The sequence below is a fragment of the Penicillium malachiteum genome (assembly GCF_028827825.1).
Source record: "Penicillium malachiteum strain IBT 17515 chromosome Unknown utg000001l:1.0-8184562.0:1.0-8186909.0, whole genome shotgun sequence".
NCBI lineage: Eukaryota > Fungi > Ascomycota > Eurotiomycetes > Eurotiales > Aspergillaceae > Penicillium > Penicillium malachiteum.
Genome location: NW_026643094.1, coordinates 1619436 through 1635283, shown reverse-complemented (window position 1 = coordinate 1635283; position 15848 = coordinate 1619436). Strand labels below are relative to the sequence as shown.

The window sequence follows — 15848 nt, the reverse complement described above, 5'->3', positions numbered from 1 at the left end:
AGAGATAAGGAGGTCATGTGAGACAGGAGGTTGGGAGAGAAATTCGTATGCGAGGTATGGATCGGGAGAGTATCAGAGGGAAAAGCCAGAGGAAATGTCATGAGATATGTCATGTCGTTCGTCAAAATGCTCATGAGTGATCAGTGATGAGAATAGCGAACCATAGTGAACTTTTCCTTTAGAACATAATGAAAAGGAGAACTAGTTCTCTGTTCAGACCACAGGTTGGCCTTGATTGCGTCGACCACGTTTCTCCAATAATGTGGCGCCATCCAAGCTAAGCTCAAATGGTTGTTGGGCTTTACGCGCGATGGAGCTTTTGGCAGCAGCTGCCACCTTGGCATCGTGTTGGCCGTAGCCCTGCTGCTGTCGAGGCTGTCGGTGAGCTTGGCGAGCCTGCGCAGCACTGCTTTGAGCACCCAAGTTTGTGGATCGTAGCTTTGCTTCCATGCCAGCCATATCGCCCGGCGGACCAGTAGCCTTGGGAACCTTGGCAGGTGGCTGACCAGAGGCATCGGATCGAGGTTGGTAGTCTAGCTCGTCATCGTAGTCCTCGTTCAGTGAGCCCAAAGCAGACTGGAAATTAGCGAGAGGGTTCCCCCGGGCTGCCTGTCGTTGGTGTCGGCGACGCTTGCCTTCTTCCTCTTGACGGTGGACGGCGTAACCAACATCGAAGACCTCACGCAAATTGAATGCGCCAGGAGAACGGAAGTCCATTCGGCGTTCCGATGCGACGGAGGGGATCTCTTGTAGTCGGGAGCTGAGAGGCTGGTATGGAGCTTGCTCGACACCCATGAGGTCAAGTTGATCTCCGTTCGGACGGGCCTGACCCATGGGTGTAGCCAGAGGGGGTGCATCGGCAGCCGCAGTAGTTTCCTCATCACTTTCCCGAATCCATGGATGCTCCAGGAATTCCTTGATGGTGTATCGCTTCTCGGGGTCGACAGTTAACAAGTGTGAAATAAGATCCTGAGCTGACTTGGAAATGTCATCCCACCAGGGCGAAAGGAAAGTATATTGGCCACGCGCGACCTTTTCGGTGAGAACTTGAATACTTTCATCGTAAAATGGGGGAAAACCGCAGAGTAGGGTGTAGAGAACACAGCCCATGGCCCACATATCCACACTTTTTGAATAGCGCTCATCCTTCACGATCTCCGGCGCCGTGTAACCGACAGTTCCGCAAGGGGTCATGGTCTGGCTATCCCAAATTACCTTGGAAAGACCGAAATCGGCAAGCTTGATCGTCCCGATGCCGCCCGAGCCAACGCCTGGGATAAATTCTCCCTCATCCTCCTTCTCTTCATCACCCGGTTGTTTGGGCTTCGGGTCCTTGCTCGGAACGAATGTGCTCGGGTAGAAGAGTAAATTTTCAGGTTTGATGTCACTGCATAAGTATCGTTAGCGCAGGGCCTAGCGCATGGCCGGTGATCCTCGAGGGGTTCGTCAACGCACCGATGCACGACACCAGATGTCTCATGGAGGTATTCGATGGCCTTGGCAACTTGAAGAATGACGTGACGACTGAGATCTTCGCTGAAATAAGTCAATCGCACGATCTGATGGAAGAGCTCGCCTCCAGGGCAGAGCTCCAGAATGATGTAGTAATATTGGCGAGATTCGGAAAAATCTATTAACTTGACGATATTCGGGTGGTCGAGGTTTCGCATGATCTGGACTTCCTTGAGGATATTCGCGCGCTGTGGGTAGAATTGACGTTAGTGAATTGGACCAAGCAGGGAGCAAAGTAGATGCGACAGAGCAATGAGCAATGACAGTGCGGTACCAAGACAACACTGTACAGGAATTGGAGCGTGATCTTTGGGAAAGGGAAATCCGATCCGCGCACCTCTGCAGCCTTTGGAACCTTTTTGACGCTTGGGTGAAGATGGCTTGACTACATATAAAATATTGGCAATGTTCATTTCCCTTCTCCGTGGATAACCGGGGTCGATGTTAACCCATAACCAGAAGCACCATTTCAAAAGAAAAAAGGGGTCAAGAGAAATGCAGAAAACAGAAACAGACAACGGAAAAGCTCAAGGAAAAGAAGACCTCCGAGGTCACCCTACCTGATTGCTATTCATTTCAAACTTTCGCACCACCTTGATGGCTACCTCTCCATATTCCGTCGTGGAGTCCTTGGCTCGATAGACATTGCTGAAAGCTCCATCACCCATCTTCTCCACCAAAATCCATCGTTCCAGTCCTGGATACTTTGGCATCTTGGATCGAGTCACGTTCTCCTCCTGGACCAACCGTTCAATTTCCACGGATCGATCTTCTCGCACTTGAGACTCTGTTCTTTTCTGAGAAGCTGCCGGACCATTTCCTCGGAAGTCAGGATCGAATGAACCAAGTCCCGGTGAGAATTGACCTTGGGCATGCGGTTGTTGTTCCGCGTGAATAGTGGACACGTCGGTGGTGGGTTCAGAATGGGTCACGAGGCGGGCTTGTTTCCCATGTCGGATGAAATTCTTTATGTTTTGTATGGTACTCATGGTAGAGAAGAAGAATGACGATGGGGGAAAGGGTAGTTTTAAAAGCCAGAAGAAATAGAGTAGCGCCGAATGCGCCCGAAAACCGAGGAGGGGTTGGGAGAGAGAACTGATCAGAGGGGTCGGGAGCAGGGGGAGGTCAAGGAACTTCTGTAGGTACAGAAATCAAATTGAAATTTGTGTATGATTCTGAATCTCCACAGAAGGATTTGAAACAAAATAGAAGGAGCAATAGAGGGAAAAAAAGTAGATTGAAAGCCCCCGTCACACGAGGGAAAAGGAGAAGGGAAATGAGGAAAAAAACGCCTATGACGATGGATCAACGGGGCGATGTCATCGTCGTTTGCTTAGGGTCATGACCAACTTTCGGGAACTAACGTCATGTTCCGCCACCGGTCCACTGGGGTAATTAAAGGCCAGGGTTTTCCTTGTTGTTTTAAAATGATACTAGACATGGTTATTGTACCAGATATTATACTAGTAAATGATATTGATTCAATATTGATATTTTATGATCATCTTATGAATCATATACCCCGCCGACACCTTGATGCCTTAATCACGTGGTATAATATCTCATTTGCTGTGAACAAATCAACATTCCTCTATATATTATCATCTCCTTAATAATTTGATTTAACTTCTCTCATCTCAAAATTGATATCTAAAACAAACATATATCAATATATCAATTACACGGGGTTATTCCGATTTTTCTGAATCAAGGTTCAAACCATGGTGGAGCTTCCTCAAGTGCTCTCGTCATCTTTGCCACATGCCTTATGACATGCGTAGTTTCTTTCTTGGCTGAAGTTGGAATGTGAAAGACAAACATTGAATGCAGAATGCAAGGAGAAGAAGAAAAATGGAGTGAAGAGTCGGAAGTTTTAAGTCTATAATCTATCTTATTATAAACCCCGAGTCCCCGACATACGGAGTACTTCAGGGCTGCATATAGTAGTCACAGTATGTAGTGTGTACATCGGAGTACATGAAGTAAATAAAATAGGAAATTGTTTGAATGTTTCGACTTGAAGTTCTCCACCAGATACTCCAGATGTTAAATACTTAGATCTTTACAAATGTCTAGACTGTGTTCCACTGATCTTCAACTTCTCTACTAATACTACTAGAGTGGATCTACTCCTAACATAATATGTCACTCTATAGTTCAGTGCTAGTACTACCCACCTGGCCAGTACTACCACACTCAGTACATATACTTATGCATCCTCACAGGAGAACAGAAACATCACCACTCAGGTGATGACAGTACCAATGAGCAGAGTTTAATAAACGCCAGATATTAAAGTACTTATATGCACAGTAATAAGACTACGTACCTACATATGTACTCTGGCCCCCAGGATTGGTGCACTATCACATAGTAAACCATCCAATCATCTGTTAAATTCTCTCCATCATACCCATCACGCTGGGGTCCTCTTTAAACGAGGATCCACTCCAATTTGGGGGTAAATCAACAATTTAGGAAATATTCAAAGTGAGAAGGAAGTTTTGGGAATAGTCAAAATTTATGTGGTGACGAGAAGGGACAAAGTTAACTAGTTTAGTAACTGTTAACTGAGGTGACTCCGACATCTTCCTTAAAACATCTTTCTTTCCCTTCCCAGCCCCTCACCCACCAAAACTACACCCTTACCGGTGTCCAGGCACACCTGCATCTCTGCATCCTTATCGTGGCCTCGGGTCTTGATCGACTCCCTTGCATCCTTTCATCTGAAACGGGTCCTTGATCGCCTTGATCGTCTCGATATTCCGGCCATGCGACCCATCCATCCTTCCACCGGCGCCTGAATAGTATTAACTTATACCTCTCACATCTTCGACGTTTCATATCTACTGGCTATTCGGGCTCCCGAGTCCACGACCCCCCTTTTTTCATGAATTTATGATCAACAAAATCGCTTTCCTCCATTCTTGACATTGATCCAATTTGCGACTTGCGACTCGAATATTTGCGATATGCCGGGCGTGGAGGTGATGAGGCCTTCGGTGGATTCACCAGAACGGTCGCTTCTCAGGTCCCACAAGTCACTCCAGCAAAGCGGCATTGTAACCTCTATTGACGTTGCCCAACCGGTCTCGCCGGAGCGAAATGGTACACTTCCGGCGCCAGCTCTTCCGCTGACTCCACCCGGTGCGATTCACGATGATTCCATGGAGGACGAAATCACGCCCCGGAAAGCCGATTCACGCTCCGAGACCCAGACGGCAATATTGACACCGCGTCGGCTCTCCAAACCACCAACACCAGATGTCACACCTCCCCGAACAAGTTCGAATAAACGTCCGTTGCTCAATAATCTCGTCCATCTTTCTTCCTCGTCACGAGCCGAGTCTTTTCAGACCGCATTGGAAAGTATCTCTTCGGATGGTGACATGGATACGCCGGGTCGAGTACCCTTAAATGTGTCGCAAAGGGGCCGACCGAGGGTGCCTTCTTCACACCAGGATACGCCGAGTGGATACCGGATGAAGCTCGGCTACGCGAAAGATACTCCTCCGTCAGCCTCTCAGCCCCATAGTGAGACAGGATATGAAACAGGCTTCGAATCGTTCGATGGTGAATGGGCGACCAATCAGATCGAGGGATTCCGAACGCCTTTCACTGGGAAACAAAAGCGCCCAATGATTCCAGATCAAAGAAACGTTTCACCAAGTTTTGGAAATGGCACGCTGGACGTCCTGTCTCTTGACGCTTCTTTGACCCGCGAGAAGAACCTGCGCGATCGAGTCCGCAAGACTCCCGACTTCACCGAAACTCCGTCCATGGAGCGATTTCGTGAGGAGATCGGATGGCCATCCTACGAGGCCTCCGCGGCGGGTGATCCAGAATCTCGTCGATTGTCAGGTCTCTCCACAACTTCCACAGTGGAAGCTATGATTATTGACTCGCCAAAAAGAAGCCAACGATTGTTACGACACTCCGAAAAGCGTAGCTCTCTGCGCTCGGCTAGTTCCCCTGTGACCAAATCTGAACGGACTTCAACTCCATCGAATCCTGACTCCCAACATCGCCTGGTTCATAAGGCTGCTCGTATCTCGGAATATGATCGCCGAAGTATCTCCTCAGACGTGTCATTCTCCACGCGGACTGTTGCCAGTGCTCCCCGCACGTCGGTCGATATCATTCCTGTGGTCGTTGTACCAGAGAGAAAATCATCTCTGAAAGCAGGGACCGGAAGCCACAACAGCCAGATTTCCTCCAATCGGGGTTCTCAAAAGTCCAGTCGAGGTCCCCCAGTGTCATCCGAGAACTCTAGCCAAGTGAATGTCCCACGACAAAGGAGAAGAAACACTTCTGAATCGGCATCTGCACAGCCTCAAGATCGGGACTCGAGGGGTCGTAACTTTGGCAGGCCGATCATCCCACCGCGCAGCTCCTCGCTTTCTGCGGCCACAAGCCGAAACCATTCTCGTGCCACATCACTCACGTCAGAAAGCCTGCGAAGTCACACCTTGGCCATGGACTTGGAGATGCAGAAACGCCGCGAGCACCAACCTGTATCACCACCTCGCCACAATATTCTGGCTTCCAATGCCAATGCCTCGAAGAAGGAGGGGGATCAGGTAGACCGACCCCGGTTGCCGACATTTCTCCTCAATAGTGCAGAGGATGTGTCAACTTTGCGCCCGCCGTCAATGCCGTGTACTCAGTGGTCAATACCGTCATCCTCTCCGGGACCTATTGAGATCCGCGAAGCCACTGCAGTTAGTATGTTTGCACACAATAATCGCTCTCTTCTTTTGGTTGAGCAACGACTCCCGGGGCCTGAAGTCCATACTCTTCAAGCCTTCCATCAGATTCGCAAGCAAATTTCCAATCCTCATACTCCGGATAACCCTATTGATCCTGCAACACTGAACGTGGACTCTCCATTGAAGAATCCTCGACCACCACCAAAGCCTCCAGTTTCCAAGCCACTCCCACCAGTTCCTATTCCTCCCAAACATAATACTGTTGGTTTTGGTGGTGGACTGAGTCGACATGGTTCTACTCGCCGCACCTTTACCGCCCGGCCTCGGTCAAATTCCTTCAATAATCTGGTGCGTTCCCTTTCTATCAAGTCAGCAAAGAACCGCAAAGCAGGGATGGAGGTGGATAGTCGTCTTCATCCCATGTGGCGTCCTCGTGGCTTTTGGGAGGACATATCTGGATCCCCTAAGAAAGGAAACACAGCTCGACAGAGTCTCCAGAGCCCCAATGACATGCAGGTGGTCAACAACTCACTGGGACTTCCTCAGTCACGACTCATCATTGAAGGTCCACCGGCCTTGGCTCGCCGTAGTCCCGAAATGAGACGTCTGTTCAACGGGATGCCCTCTGCAGCGCACTACAATGCTAGCAATGGCAGTTTGGTAGACCGGGGAATGTTCCGTAGCGGGTCACCGCTGTACCAACCTCGCTACCACGCTCTTTCTCGATGGGGTGTTCGTCTTCGATCATTCAACCTCCGAAATGTGCGGACTCGCCTGCGACGCATGCGTCAGAGACGTGATGAGAGGAAACGAACAACACGCCGAGATAATCTCAAACAGAGCATCGGCGGACCAGTCCATGTAGTATCCAGTGCTACTCATGGTATAACGCGTTGACGTCTTATCTTTCATGCCCATATTACGACCCATATTTTGACTGGAACTATTCCAGCTGACGAGAACGACATTTACGATGATCATGCATCCGGGAGTCACTTTTACCTTGCTTGTTCTATGCCCCTTACGCGCTGTCTTTGAAAGAAGCCCGAGTATTTCGCAATTCTGTTCTTAGCTTTAAACCCTTGTTTTTCATGTTATTTTTGTTTTCTTATCTCTACATGTATGGGGATTGACTGTGCTGAAACGAAATTCACGATTCTTATGAACCACAATGACGACTCGATGACTTATGCCTGTTGTGTCAGCTACTATTTGACTGGCCTTGAGATGTATCATAAGCTCCTTCTGCGTTACACTGAACATCTATTTGATTTAGCCCGGAACTGAACATATCTATTTGAATTTCATTTGGTGTTTTTGAAAACCTGGTTCATTTTCTTGCTGATCTTCAATTCAAGTTTGAGGGTATAATAGTACGTTGAATATCAATAAAGACCGCTGCCGTGCATAGTAGATTGAGTTTGCAGCAGTGCCAGTGGTGATCAGAGGCACAGTCCAATTCATTCCAAGGTTATCTCGTACCTCGCCGGGTCGTTCTTCCTGCGCCTCGTCTCACTCTTACTCTCCCACTTGCCATTGTACTTGATCGAGCTCGAATAGCCATAGATCCAAACCCTGCCTCTCTTTCCTGTCTTTGTATTCGCTGATCGGCCGATTCAAAAGTTCCTGAATTTCTGGTACTGCTTCCTGGGCCTCCGCTCGCATCATCTAAAGCCTTGGCAGTATCCCGAGCCTTCTTCAACATGGCTTCCCAACGTTTTGGATCAAGAAATAGCTGTGTGGGTCTTGAAAAGTCGCATTCAGTGGGATCTGGGGGATCGTACTCATCCCAATCGGCAGACAAACGTAAGCTCACGGCTTTCTTCATGCGCGTCTCTGTTGCTATCGCGCTCGGGTTGAGAACCTTCTGGATGGGTTTGTGAGACTTGTTGCTTTTGGTGACTTCATTCTTGGAATTTGGGGAGAGTAGTGGACGTTTATGCGGGATAAGAAGAGAGCGTGTGGACGCCATTTTGGAGACTCGGAGATGTAGGAGTTCAAGTTGGGGAGTTGAGTCTAGAGTGAGCGAAATGACGTGTGGGAGATCTTATCGCTTATCGCTTATCGGACCTCATATTGACAACTTGGAAGATGGACTATAGATCACGCTCTTGTGAATATTCTTCATCTTTTAGTGTGGAGACTACCCCTGACGTATGAATTTCTTTTGATGGCCACCGTGGATTATTACAGAATGGTACTCAAATTGAGTTTCTGGAGAAGTGTTGCTTTGTGTTTACCATCTAGAGCGCTTTTCACTTCCAAGGTTTCTGATTTTCACCCTTAGTTTGGTTTCAAGCCTAGTTGCAGCCTTCAGACAAAAGTAATAAATAAAACAGGACAAAAGTACAAAACAGGAAATGCAACCTTGGAATATCGGCAAACCTTACCTGAATAAGTAACAGACTAAATTATGGCCCCAAATCCCTACGCTGCAATCGCACCTTCAATCCAAAATTAGGCACATAAAACTCCTCAAAAGACAAAGACCCAGTTAAAGTTCTTTCTGCTGAATCAGGCAAGAGATCGAAGCGCAAGATAAGATGCGCAAAGACCATCTTTAAAAGTGCGCTTGCCATCCATCGGCCGGGACTGCAACGCAAACACGAAATTACTAGTCAGCCGACGGATATACACGTGTGCGATTGGGATTTAAATAATGAAAAAAGCAAACTCAGGAACTCGGAGATCTGTCTCCCCGATAGGTAGCAAATGGTGACTCAAAGAGATCAGGGGTAAGATGGGCAAAATGAAAGTGAACGATGATTGACCAGGAAATGTCAGAGAAAGCTTACCAAGCATGTACGCCCATCCCAAAGACTAGGTAATCAGAACTCAGGTCGACCAATTTAGAATTCGAGGTTCCAGCTGCACGATGCTTCGCAAATCGAAATCCATCGAAGATCTCTGGGTCGGTGTATGATGGACTTGACCGCTGGATCCAGCCACTTGGGACACCGACATGTGTTCCAGGCTTGAGAACAACGCCTATAGAATTGGGGCCATGGTGTTAGCTACTCCGATTCAAAATTTGTGTAGGTGATGAATACAGTATGATAATAATGTGATAGGGCCGCATCATTGATGAGATGCACCCACCATTCGACAATTGTAAACTTGTCACGCACACTCGGTGAGCAGAGACTATACAAGAAATAATCAGCTTGATCCACGACCCAGATCAGAGAACCGGATACGTGCATGTACATACCGGCTGCAGGAGGATGCAGGCGTTGACACTCTTTCAAGAAACTGTCTAGTAAGACCATTTTATCACACGCCGGGAGTGTAGTTCCCATTTCAGAAATGATGGTTTCAATTTCTTCACGAAGGGCGGGTATATACTCGGGTCTCCGAGAAAGCTCAGCTAGAGCGCCGTAAAGAGCCTGTGTGATTTGTATAAGCCCTGGTCATTAATTTTTATGACTTACCAGCCCGGAGCTATGTAGTGGCTGGTGGTGGTGACCTCAAGAATCTTAAAGTAGCTTGGATTTGAGTATCACGCACATAAGCAGTTGTATAGATGAATGCAAATTGAAGAAGTAGCATTTCTCCAATCACCTCTGAATAGGTCCAGCGCTGTCGAAGGATGGAGCTCTCGTATAACCATCGGAAAATCTCAACCTAGATGCGTTTATTGCGATTAGTATGATCATACTCCCAAGTGTAGATAAGTCTAGCTTCGCTGATAGAACTTGATATTAAGGCAGGTAGTGTGAGACATACTGGGTTCTCCGAGGGTTCAAAATTGCCTTGTTTATGATCCACGTAAGAAATTGTCGACATCGCTGTGCTGTATTCAGCTGCTCTTGCATCGAAGTGCTTTAATAGAATTTTGCGTGAGGCGTGCATATTCCAACTGGTTCCTATTGTAGCCAGCCTGCTGATGAAGCCACCAACGTACCTTTTTTCAATTAGTTCCTTAGTTCAAAATCTTGTCCGCAAAGAAAACCATGTCTTACCACTTCAAGCAGTCAGGAATCAGGAACTGGACTCGAGTAGTCATGATCATCCCTAATATATGATCTTTCACAGCCTTCAAATATTCTTCATCTTGAGCTAATCGCTCCCCAACCATAGCGAAACTTCCACTGCGCGCAACCAGTGAATATGCGAAGTCAAAGCAGCCAATAGTACATTCTATATGACATGAGACATATCAGTGCATATTAAAACCTGAAGGCGAATCGAAAATACTCAAAAGTAGTAGAGACTCAGTGCTCCAAAAAACGTACCATCATCTTGCCATTCCAATTTCTGGAACTGGGAAAGAATAGCCTCGTTCATGAAAGGCACATATCGATTTAAATGCCTGTATACAGTTCCACGGATAACACCTGGTGTCGTCTTCGCAATGGCAGGCCATCCACCACCTTTAGGAAAATACCCAGGCATAACATGTGAAATCTGGAGTAATTGATCGATCCATGGTTCTGGTGATGCAACCGTGCTCCGGGTGTGTTTCAATTCTTCAATCAGCTCGGGCTTGCATATTATGACTTGACCGGGGCGAAAAGTTCGAGGGATCTCGAAGAGTCCGAGTCCATCTGAGAACTGGGCGTATCCTCTCTTTATGAGATCTGGTCCATTGATCAAGAAGCGGTAGTGTTGGTAGAGAATTGATAACGGGTTCTTTCCCATGGCAAAGGGGACGCCATCCTAGTGATTTGATAGGATTAGCACTGAGTGTAGTATTCAGAGTCCTTGAAAAGATAACAAGTCCATGCTTTTTTGTGATGTTGGCCCAGTGATTTTGATCGACTGGTCGTCAATTGTGATCTTGAAATATGAGAAAGAAAAATGGAACTCACATTGCCCCAACGACGAGACGTAAACACTAACGCAGATGCAGTTATCAGAATAAACACTAGATATGCCACGAATATCCCGGTAGCGATTTGTGGGACATCCAATTCTGTGAACAAATTGGACAGACAGACTTTCATCTCTGCGAAGGATATCAATGTGCAACTTGAGATGAAACAAGAAAAGAGGAGATAAAGAGAATTGGAAGGAAAGACCACTAATCCTGTACAATCACGCTGGCTTTTGACAGGAACGTAGACCGGACTGATTTGCAAAGAACAAATAGCGAATATTGTCCATTAAAGGAGGGACTGCAATTCGTGGATGTGGGGTGAGCAGGTGATCGTGTGTCCACATGTGGTGTGTATGGGAGCCACTGGTCCAATGTTGGGATAAGCCTGGAAAGGTCACTTCGGCCGAACTACTGGTGCCCAGGCGCCCAGTGCCCGATTATCCACTGGCAGGCAGTCGGCTTACCATGGCCATCGAATTCCAGGTCATCACTCGGGGACATGGAGTACCGAACCCCACTTCTCCCCTCAAGGCAATGCCAGGGTGGCTGGGATATATACGAGCCTGGGGCCTTGATATGACAGGCTGTGCTATGACCGGAAATACCCACAGTGTCAACATGGGTGTCCGGGTTATTAAACCCGGGCGAGTGGGCGTGGGTGATTTCTGCAGTGCGGGCGAGGATTACAAGGGTTGAGGATCATATGGCCAAGGTTGCATGCATGGCTTCATGAGCCACACTTAAATATGGGAAGGCTAGCCCAGAGGTTCGGGCTTGAAATCGCGGTGATCATTCCGACGAAATGTGAAGATTGTTTGCCTCTGCTTTCGAATGTTTGATTGAGCCTGTCATTGTCTAGATCAAAGGTGACTATGGAGAATAAAGTATTGCCTAGAAATACTGACTATCGGATACGCGAAAGAGTAAAGTGGTAGAGATGATCATGAAGGGCAAAAAGCCCTGAAAGAAATTGGCCCTGGCTGCTGTCCAGGTGCGCATACGCGCAGCATCAAGTCTCGTCGCAGGTAAATGTCGTACAAGGCATCATGAAGAATGAACACAAAATAAGAGAAAAGCACTTGACAGAGCTAGGAACAAGAAAGTTAGAATCATATAAAACAAACTCCCCAGGTATCAGCGAATGGATCCGTGTGGTATAATGGTACAAGAAATCCGCAAAATACGCCCGCGCAGCAGAAAGGCACAAATATATCAAAAAGGCTGAAGGTCAGTTTGGATCTATGCAATGCCTTGGGTGTCCAATCCGCCCATGGTAGAATATGAATATGGCAGGTCGACAAGACCATCAAGAAGCCAATTCAATGGATCAAAGACCTCGTAATTGGGTTCCATGAAACCACTTGGCAGTGACCCAATTCCATTGCTTGCTCCAACCCCAAGAGCAGCTTGCGAGATCATTGGTGCTGGTGCAAGACTTGGATCACCGCCAGAAAGACCAGGAGTGGATGATTGAGTTCGGGGAGGACCGACAGATGAAGCGGCAGATGAATCGGCAGCTGAATCTGGATTGGTTGGGTTTTTGAGGTAGGCTATGAGGTGTTAGTGTATGTTAAATTGAATACGATGTTGTTGTTGTTGTTGTTGTTGTTGTTGTTGTTGTTTTTGGTTCACTCACCTTCGATGTTTCGTCCCTTTGTTCGTGCATCCTCCCGCCATCGCCATACCGAGTCAAAGAGCAAAGACATACTCATGCGACACCGGACTTTCAGTCTTAAAGAGTCGTCAATACTACTGTTGCTTGTTGTTGATTGCTGAGCCCCCAATCGCCACATCTGGGCCAGCACCTCCGCCAATCGCTCGGGGAGATCATTGTTCGACACAGACACACCACGGATGCCCCAAATAGTCCTGTTGAACAGGTTTTTGGTGTATTCCATGTCGATATGCGCCGAGAAAAAGCTCTTGCTCAATTTCAAAAGGGTACAGCCGGCTGCAACCATCATTTGATAGATGTAGTAAGGGGTATATGAGAGAACGGGACCAACTTCAGTCTCAAGATTCATGGTAACCTCGAGGAATGAAGTGGTAGCAACGTATAGTGACAAAAGTCGCTCACGGTAGTCTTTCGCGTTAGGGTCATCAAAGAAAGCCGACAAATGCAGGTGGAGGTTTGCCGCGCGTAGGTAAAGATCAGTAATGCCTAAATAGCTGTTAGCAGTGGAAAACTGTGAGCGAGCGATATTGCAATCTTACAATCGTTCCGCGTTTTGAATTGCTCTTCGAGTTCATCAAAATCGCGGGAAAGAAACGACAGCATTGTGTTTCGCTCTTGGTCACTGGTCAAGCCGACAGGGTCTCGTCTATTAGTGTATAGAGCTCGAGTAATTCTGTCGCAGAATTTCTCAATCTCTAGTCTGTGCTTGATATCCTCCGGTAGTTTGAAGCTCGGATCCAATGCATCGCTTGATGACAACGTCCAGTCATAGAGGGTGGATGGGGGTTGACCATAGCCAGTTGAAACACTGAGGGAAACAATCAGAAACACAACTCCAAATGCGTAACAAGATTGGATGGGACATACCGTTGCGCAACAATATTAGCAATGGCCCAGGTCCGAACTTTGTCTTTTAATTCCTCCTCAATGAGTTCCACACGGAACTTGCTAAAGTCTTGACTGTGTGACGGTCGATGAAGACCAAGCTGCATTGCCACCTGGATCATCATTCCGCAAAGCATGAAGGTTGGATCTGTCGATGTGCTGCTGGTAGGGAATGGCCAAGAGCATAGCAGGGAAAGTGCTTTGACGACATGATAACTTTGCGGTATATCTGCCAATGTGCTCCATACGAGGCGTGTAACAGGCCCTGCTAGGGAATTCAATAGCCCTGAATCGTTCTGATAGCGTCTGGCACCAACACTGAGGATCATCCAGAACAGCAAAGGTGAAGCATTATAGTAATCATCTGGGGACTGTTGCCTATCCAATAAAGGAAGAAATGAATGGTAGTACGTGAAAAACCTATTGCAGTGTTAGATAACCAATAGAACAACCCATATTTCGGTGGCTGGAAAACTGACAGGTTGAAGAGCTCAGTGGCTTTCTCCGGTATGACTATAACATCTTCGATTCGCTTGAATTGATGGGTTGGGGTTCTCATAAAGTTCGTTCCATCGAGCCCTGAGCGCAGATCCAAGAGCGACGCCACTGCCTCTTGCGATCCCATGTACTGATCGGCGGACATGGCTGACGGGGTTTGGGTTTGGTAGACGCCCGCAGGACTGACCTGGCTCGACTCTTGCTTTGGCGTTAATTGGCCAGGATGGATAGGTTGTTGTTGATGTATGACCGGGCCGGTGCTTGCGGTCGCGATTTGTTTCCTCAATTCGATGATCTCCCGTTCCATCTCAGCATTGCGACTGCGTTTGCCAACCCGCTTGAAATTGGATTCGATTTTACAATCGAGTTTAAGTCGACGGCATCTGGAGCAATCGGTCCAGGGATCTTGGCTGACATCGCATCGAAGCTATAGTATAGTATAAACCTGGTCAGCAACCAAGTCTCCAGGGCATTCATTACCCGTTTGCCACTACGGCAATGTCGCAACGAAGCCTTGAACAATAGAAACAGCCAAGCCCACCTTCTGTTGGCGACATTCATTACATGCGCGCTTCACTGGTTGTCGCCGTTTATCGTCGCGCCCATCGTTATCCTCCGCATCCTCGATACTCCCCGGGGAGCTGTCCATCCCCGCAATGGTGACATTCCGTTTGCGACCCTGCAAGCCATCGGACGCAGACATAGAAAGCTGCGCCTGGTTCACACCCGTCATGACGGGACTTATGACCTCTGGAGCATTATCAGCTCCCGCAACTGAATCTAGAGTCTGGGCCGGTGACCCTTCGAAAACTCTTGGTCCGGAAGCCAGACTGACGCCGTTAGAGCAGCGGCGATCAAGTTTTGCCGCAATTGAACGCAATATAACCACCGGAATGTGAACAAACCAGGCGATTGGAACACTTTTTTAAGCAGCCAGCCTTGGAAATACGACAATAGCACTGGCTAAGGCCAATTTAGTCTTTAAAGGTCTCCGCACAAGCTGTGAGATGCAGACTTCAAGACACGCTGAGTCATTCGGCGCGGGGGCAACGTTGTCATGTGACTTTTCATGTAGGAAATTGTTAGGTAATCAAGAGGAAATTCCAAGATTTCCAACACAATTCCCAGTTTAACTCTGCTTGTTTTTCGATTTAGAGGCTTTCAATGCTCCCAATGTCCATATATGGATAATTATGCCCTGAAATATTTGAAGATCGGCAAGTGTTTCCCATCTGTTGTTACTTTGTGGTATCACGTGACCCGTTAGTGATCGACAATGCACACCGGTGGATAAACGTTTTCGATGAATTTGGAAATGGGTAAGGTCTCGGCCGATCTTCACCTCCAAAAAGTGGTTCACGTCGGTCTACACAGATGATTAGCCTATTTTCTTGATATCCTTTTTCCGGAAGACTCCAAGGTTCTATGTAGCAGGGCAATTGAGCTTCGCATGCACCAAAGCTCTGCCGGTGGCCCTTGACACTATTAGCAGAACTCTGCAGTGAGTGATAGAACCCTTGGAAGCGTCCACCAATCTAAGGAACCGAAGTCTTCTGTTCAGCCCAGTCTAGCCCACTATTAATTACTACATCTTCGATCTAGCCAGGATCATGATCTGTTTCTATGTACTGTTCAGATTCCCATCAGGGCTCAGGGTACCAATTTCTATGCGTTTTGGAAGGGGTTATTGGGAGCAAGTCTCTCAATGTACAAATCAATGTTTGAAGTTTACCTATGTAGGTAATCCTTC

The 15848-nt window shown here is 47.5% G+C and overlaps 6 protein-coding genes across 6 annotated transcripts; 2 read left to right on the top strand and 4 right to left on the bottom strand.

Annotated features, from left to right (window-relative positions):
• Positions 1-213: 213 nt before the first annotated feature.
• Positions 214-2501, bottom strand: N7483_000619 (serine/threonine-protein kinase; the record flags this gene model as incomplete). The annotated part of the gene is made up of 4 exons (XM_057084057.1): positions 214-1387; positions 1456-1700; positions 1787-1897; positions 2073-2501. The coding sequence occupies 4 exons, from the start codon at positions 2499-2501 to the stop codon at positions 214-216; spliced, it is 1959 nt and encodes a 652-aa protein (XP_056950206.1).
• A 1983-nt stretch (positions 2502-4484) lies between these two features.
• On the top strand, positions 4485-7118 carry N7483_000618 (uncharacterized protein; the record flags this gene model as incomplete). The annotated part of the gene is made up of 1 exon (XM_057084056.1): positions 4485-7118. The coding sequence occupies one exon, from the start codon at positions 4485-4487 to the stop codon at positions 7116-7118; it is 2634 nt and encodes an 877-aa protein (XP_056950205.1).
• A 574-nt stretch (positions 7119-7692) lies between these two features.
• Positions 7693-8193, bottom strand: N7483_000617 (uncharacterized protein; the record flags this gene model as incomplete). Its single annotated transcript, XM_057084055.1, has 1 exon — positions 7693-8193. One exon carries the CDS (start codon positions 8191-8193, stop codon positions 7693-7695), a length of 501 nt encoding a protein of 166 aa, XP_056950204.1.
• A 439-nt stretch (positions 8194-8632) lies between these two features.
• On the bottom strand, positions 8633-11056 carry N7483_000616 (cytochrome P450; the record flags this gene model as incomplete). Its single annotated transcript, XM_057084054.1, has 9 exons — positions 8633-8813; positions 9017-9209; positions 9321-9365; positions 9433-9607; positions 9729-9845; positions 9948-10125; positions 10184-10361; positions 10457-10880; positions 11033-11056. Coding segments are annotated over 9 exons (1515 nt in total), but the record flags the coding sequence as incomplete, so codon positions are not given.
• Positions 11057-11382: 326 nt separating this feature from the next.
• Positions 11383-11736, top strand: N7483_000615 (uncharacterized protein; the record flags this gene model as incomplete). Its single annotated transcript, XM_057084053.1, has 1 exon — positions 11383-11736. The coding sequence occupies one exon, from the start codon at positions 11383-11385 to the stop codon at positions 11734-11736; it is 354 nt and encodes a 117-aa protein (XP_056950202.1).
• Positions 11737-12279: 543 nt separating this feature from the next.
• On the bottom strand, positions 12280-14831 carry N7483_000614 (putative C6 transcription factor (Leu3); the record flags this gene model as incomplete). The annotated part of the gene is made up of 6 exons (XM_057084052.1): positions 12280-12590; positions 12677-13201; positions 13255-13523; positions 13583-14020; positions 14080-14525; positions 14640-14831. The coding sequence occupies 6 exons, from the start codon at positions 14829-14831 to the stop codon at positions 12280-12282; spliced, it is 2181 nt and encodes a 726-aa protein (XP_056950201.1).
• Positions 14832-15848: the final 1017 nt, after the last annotated feature.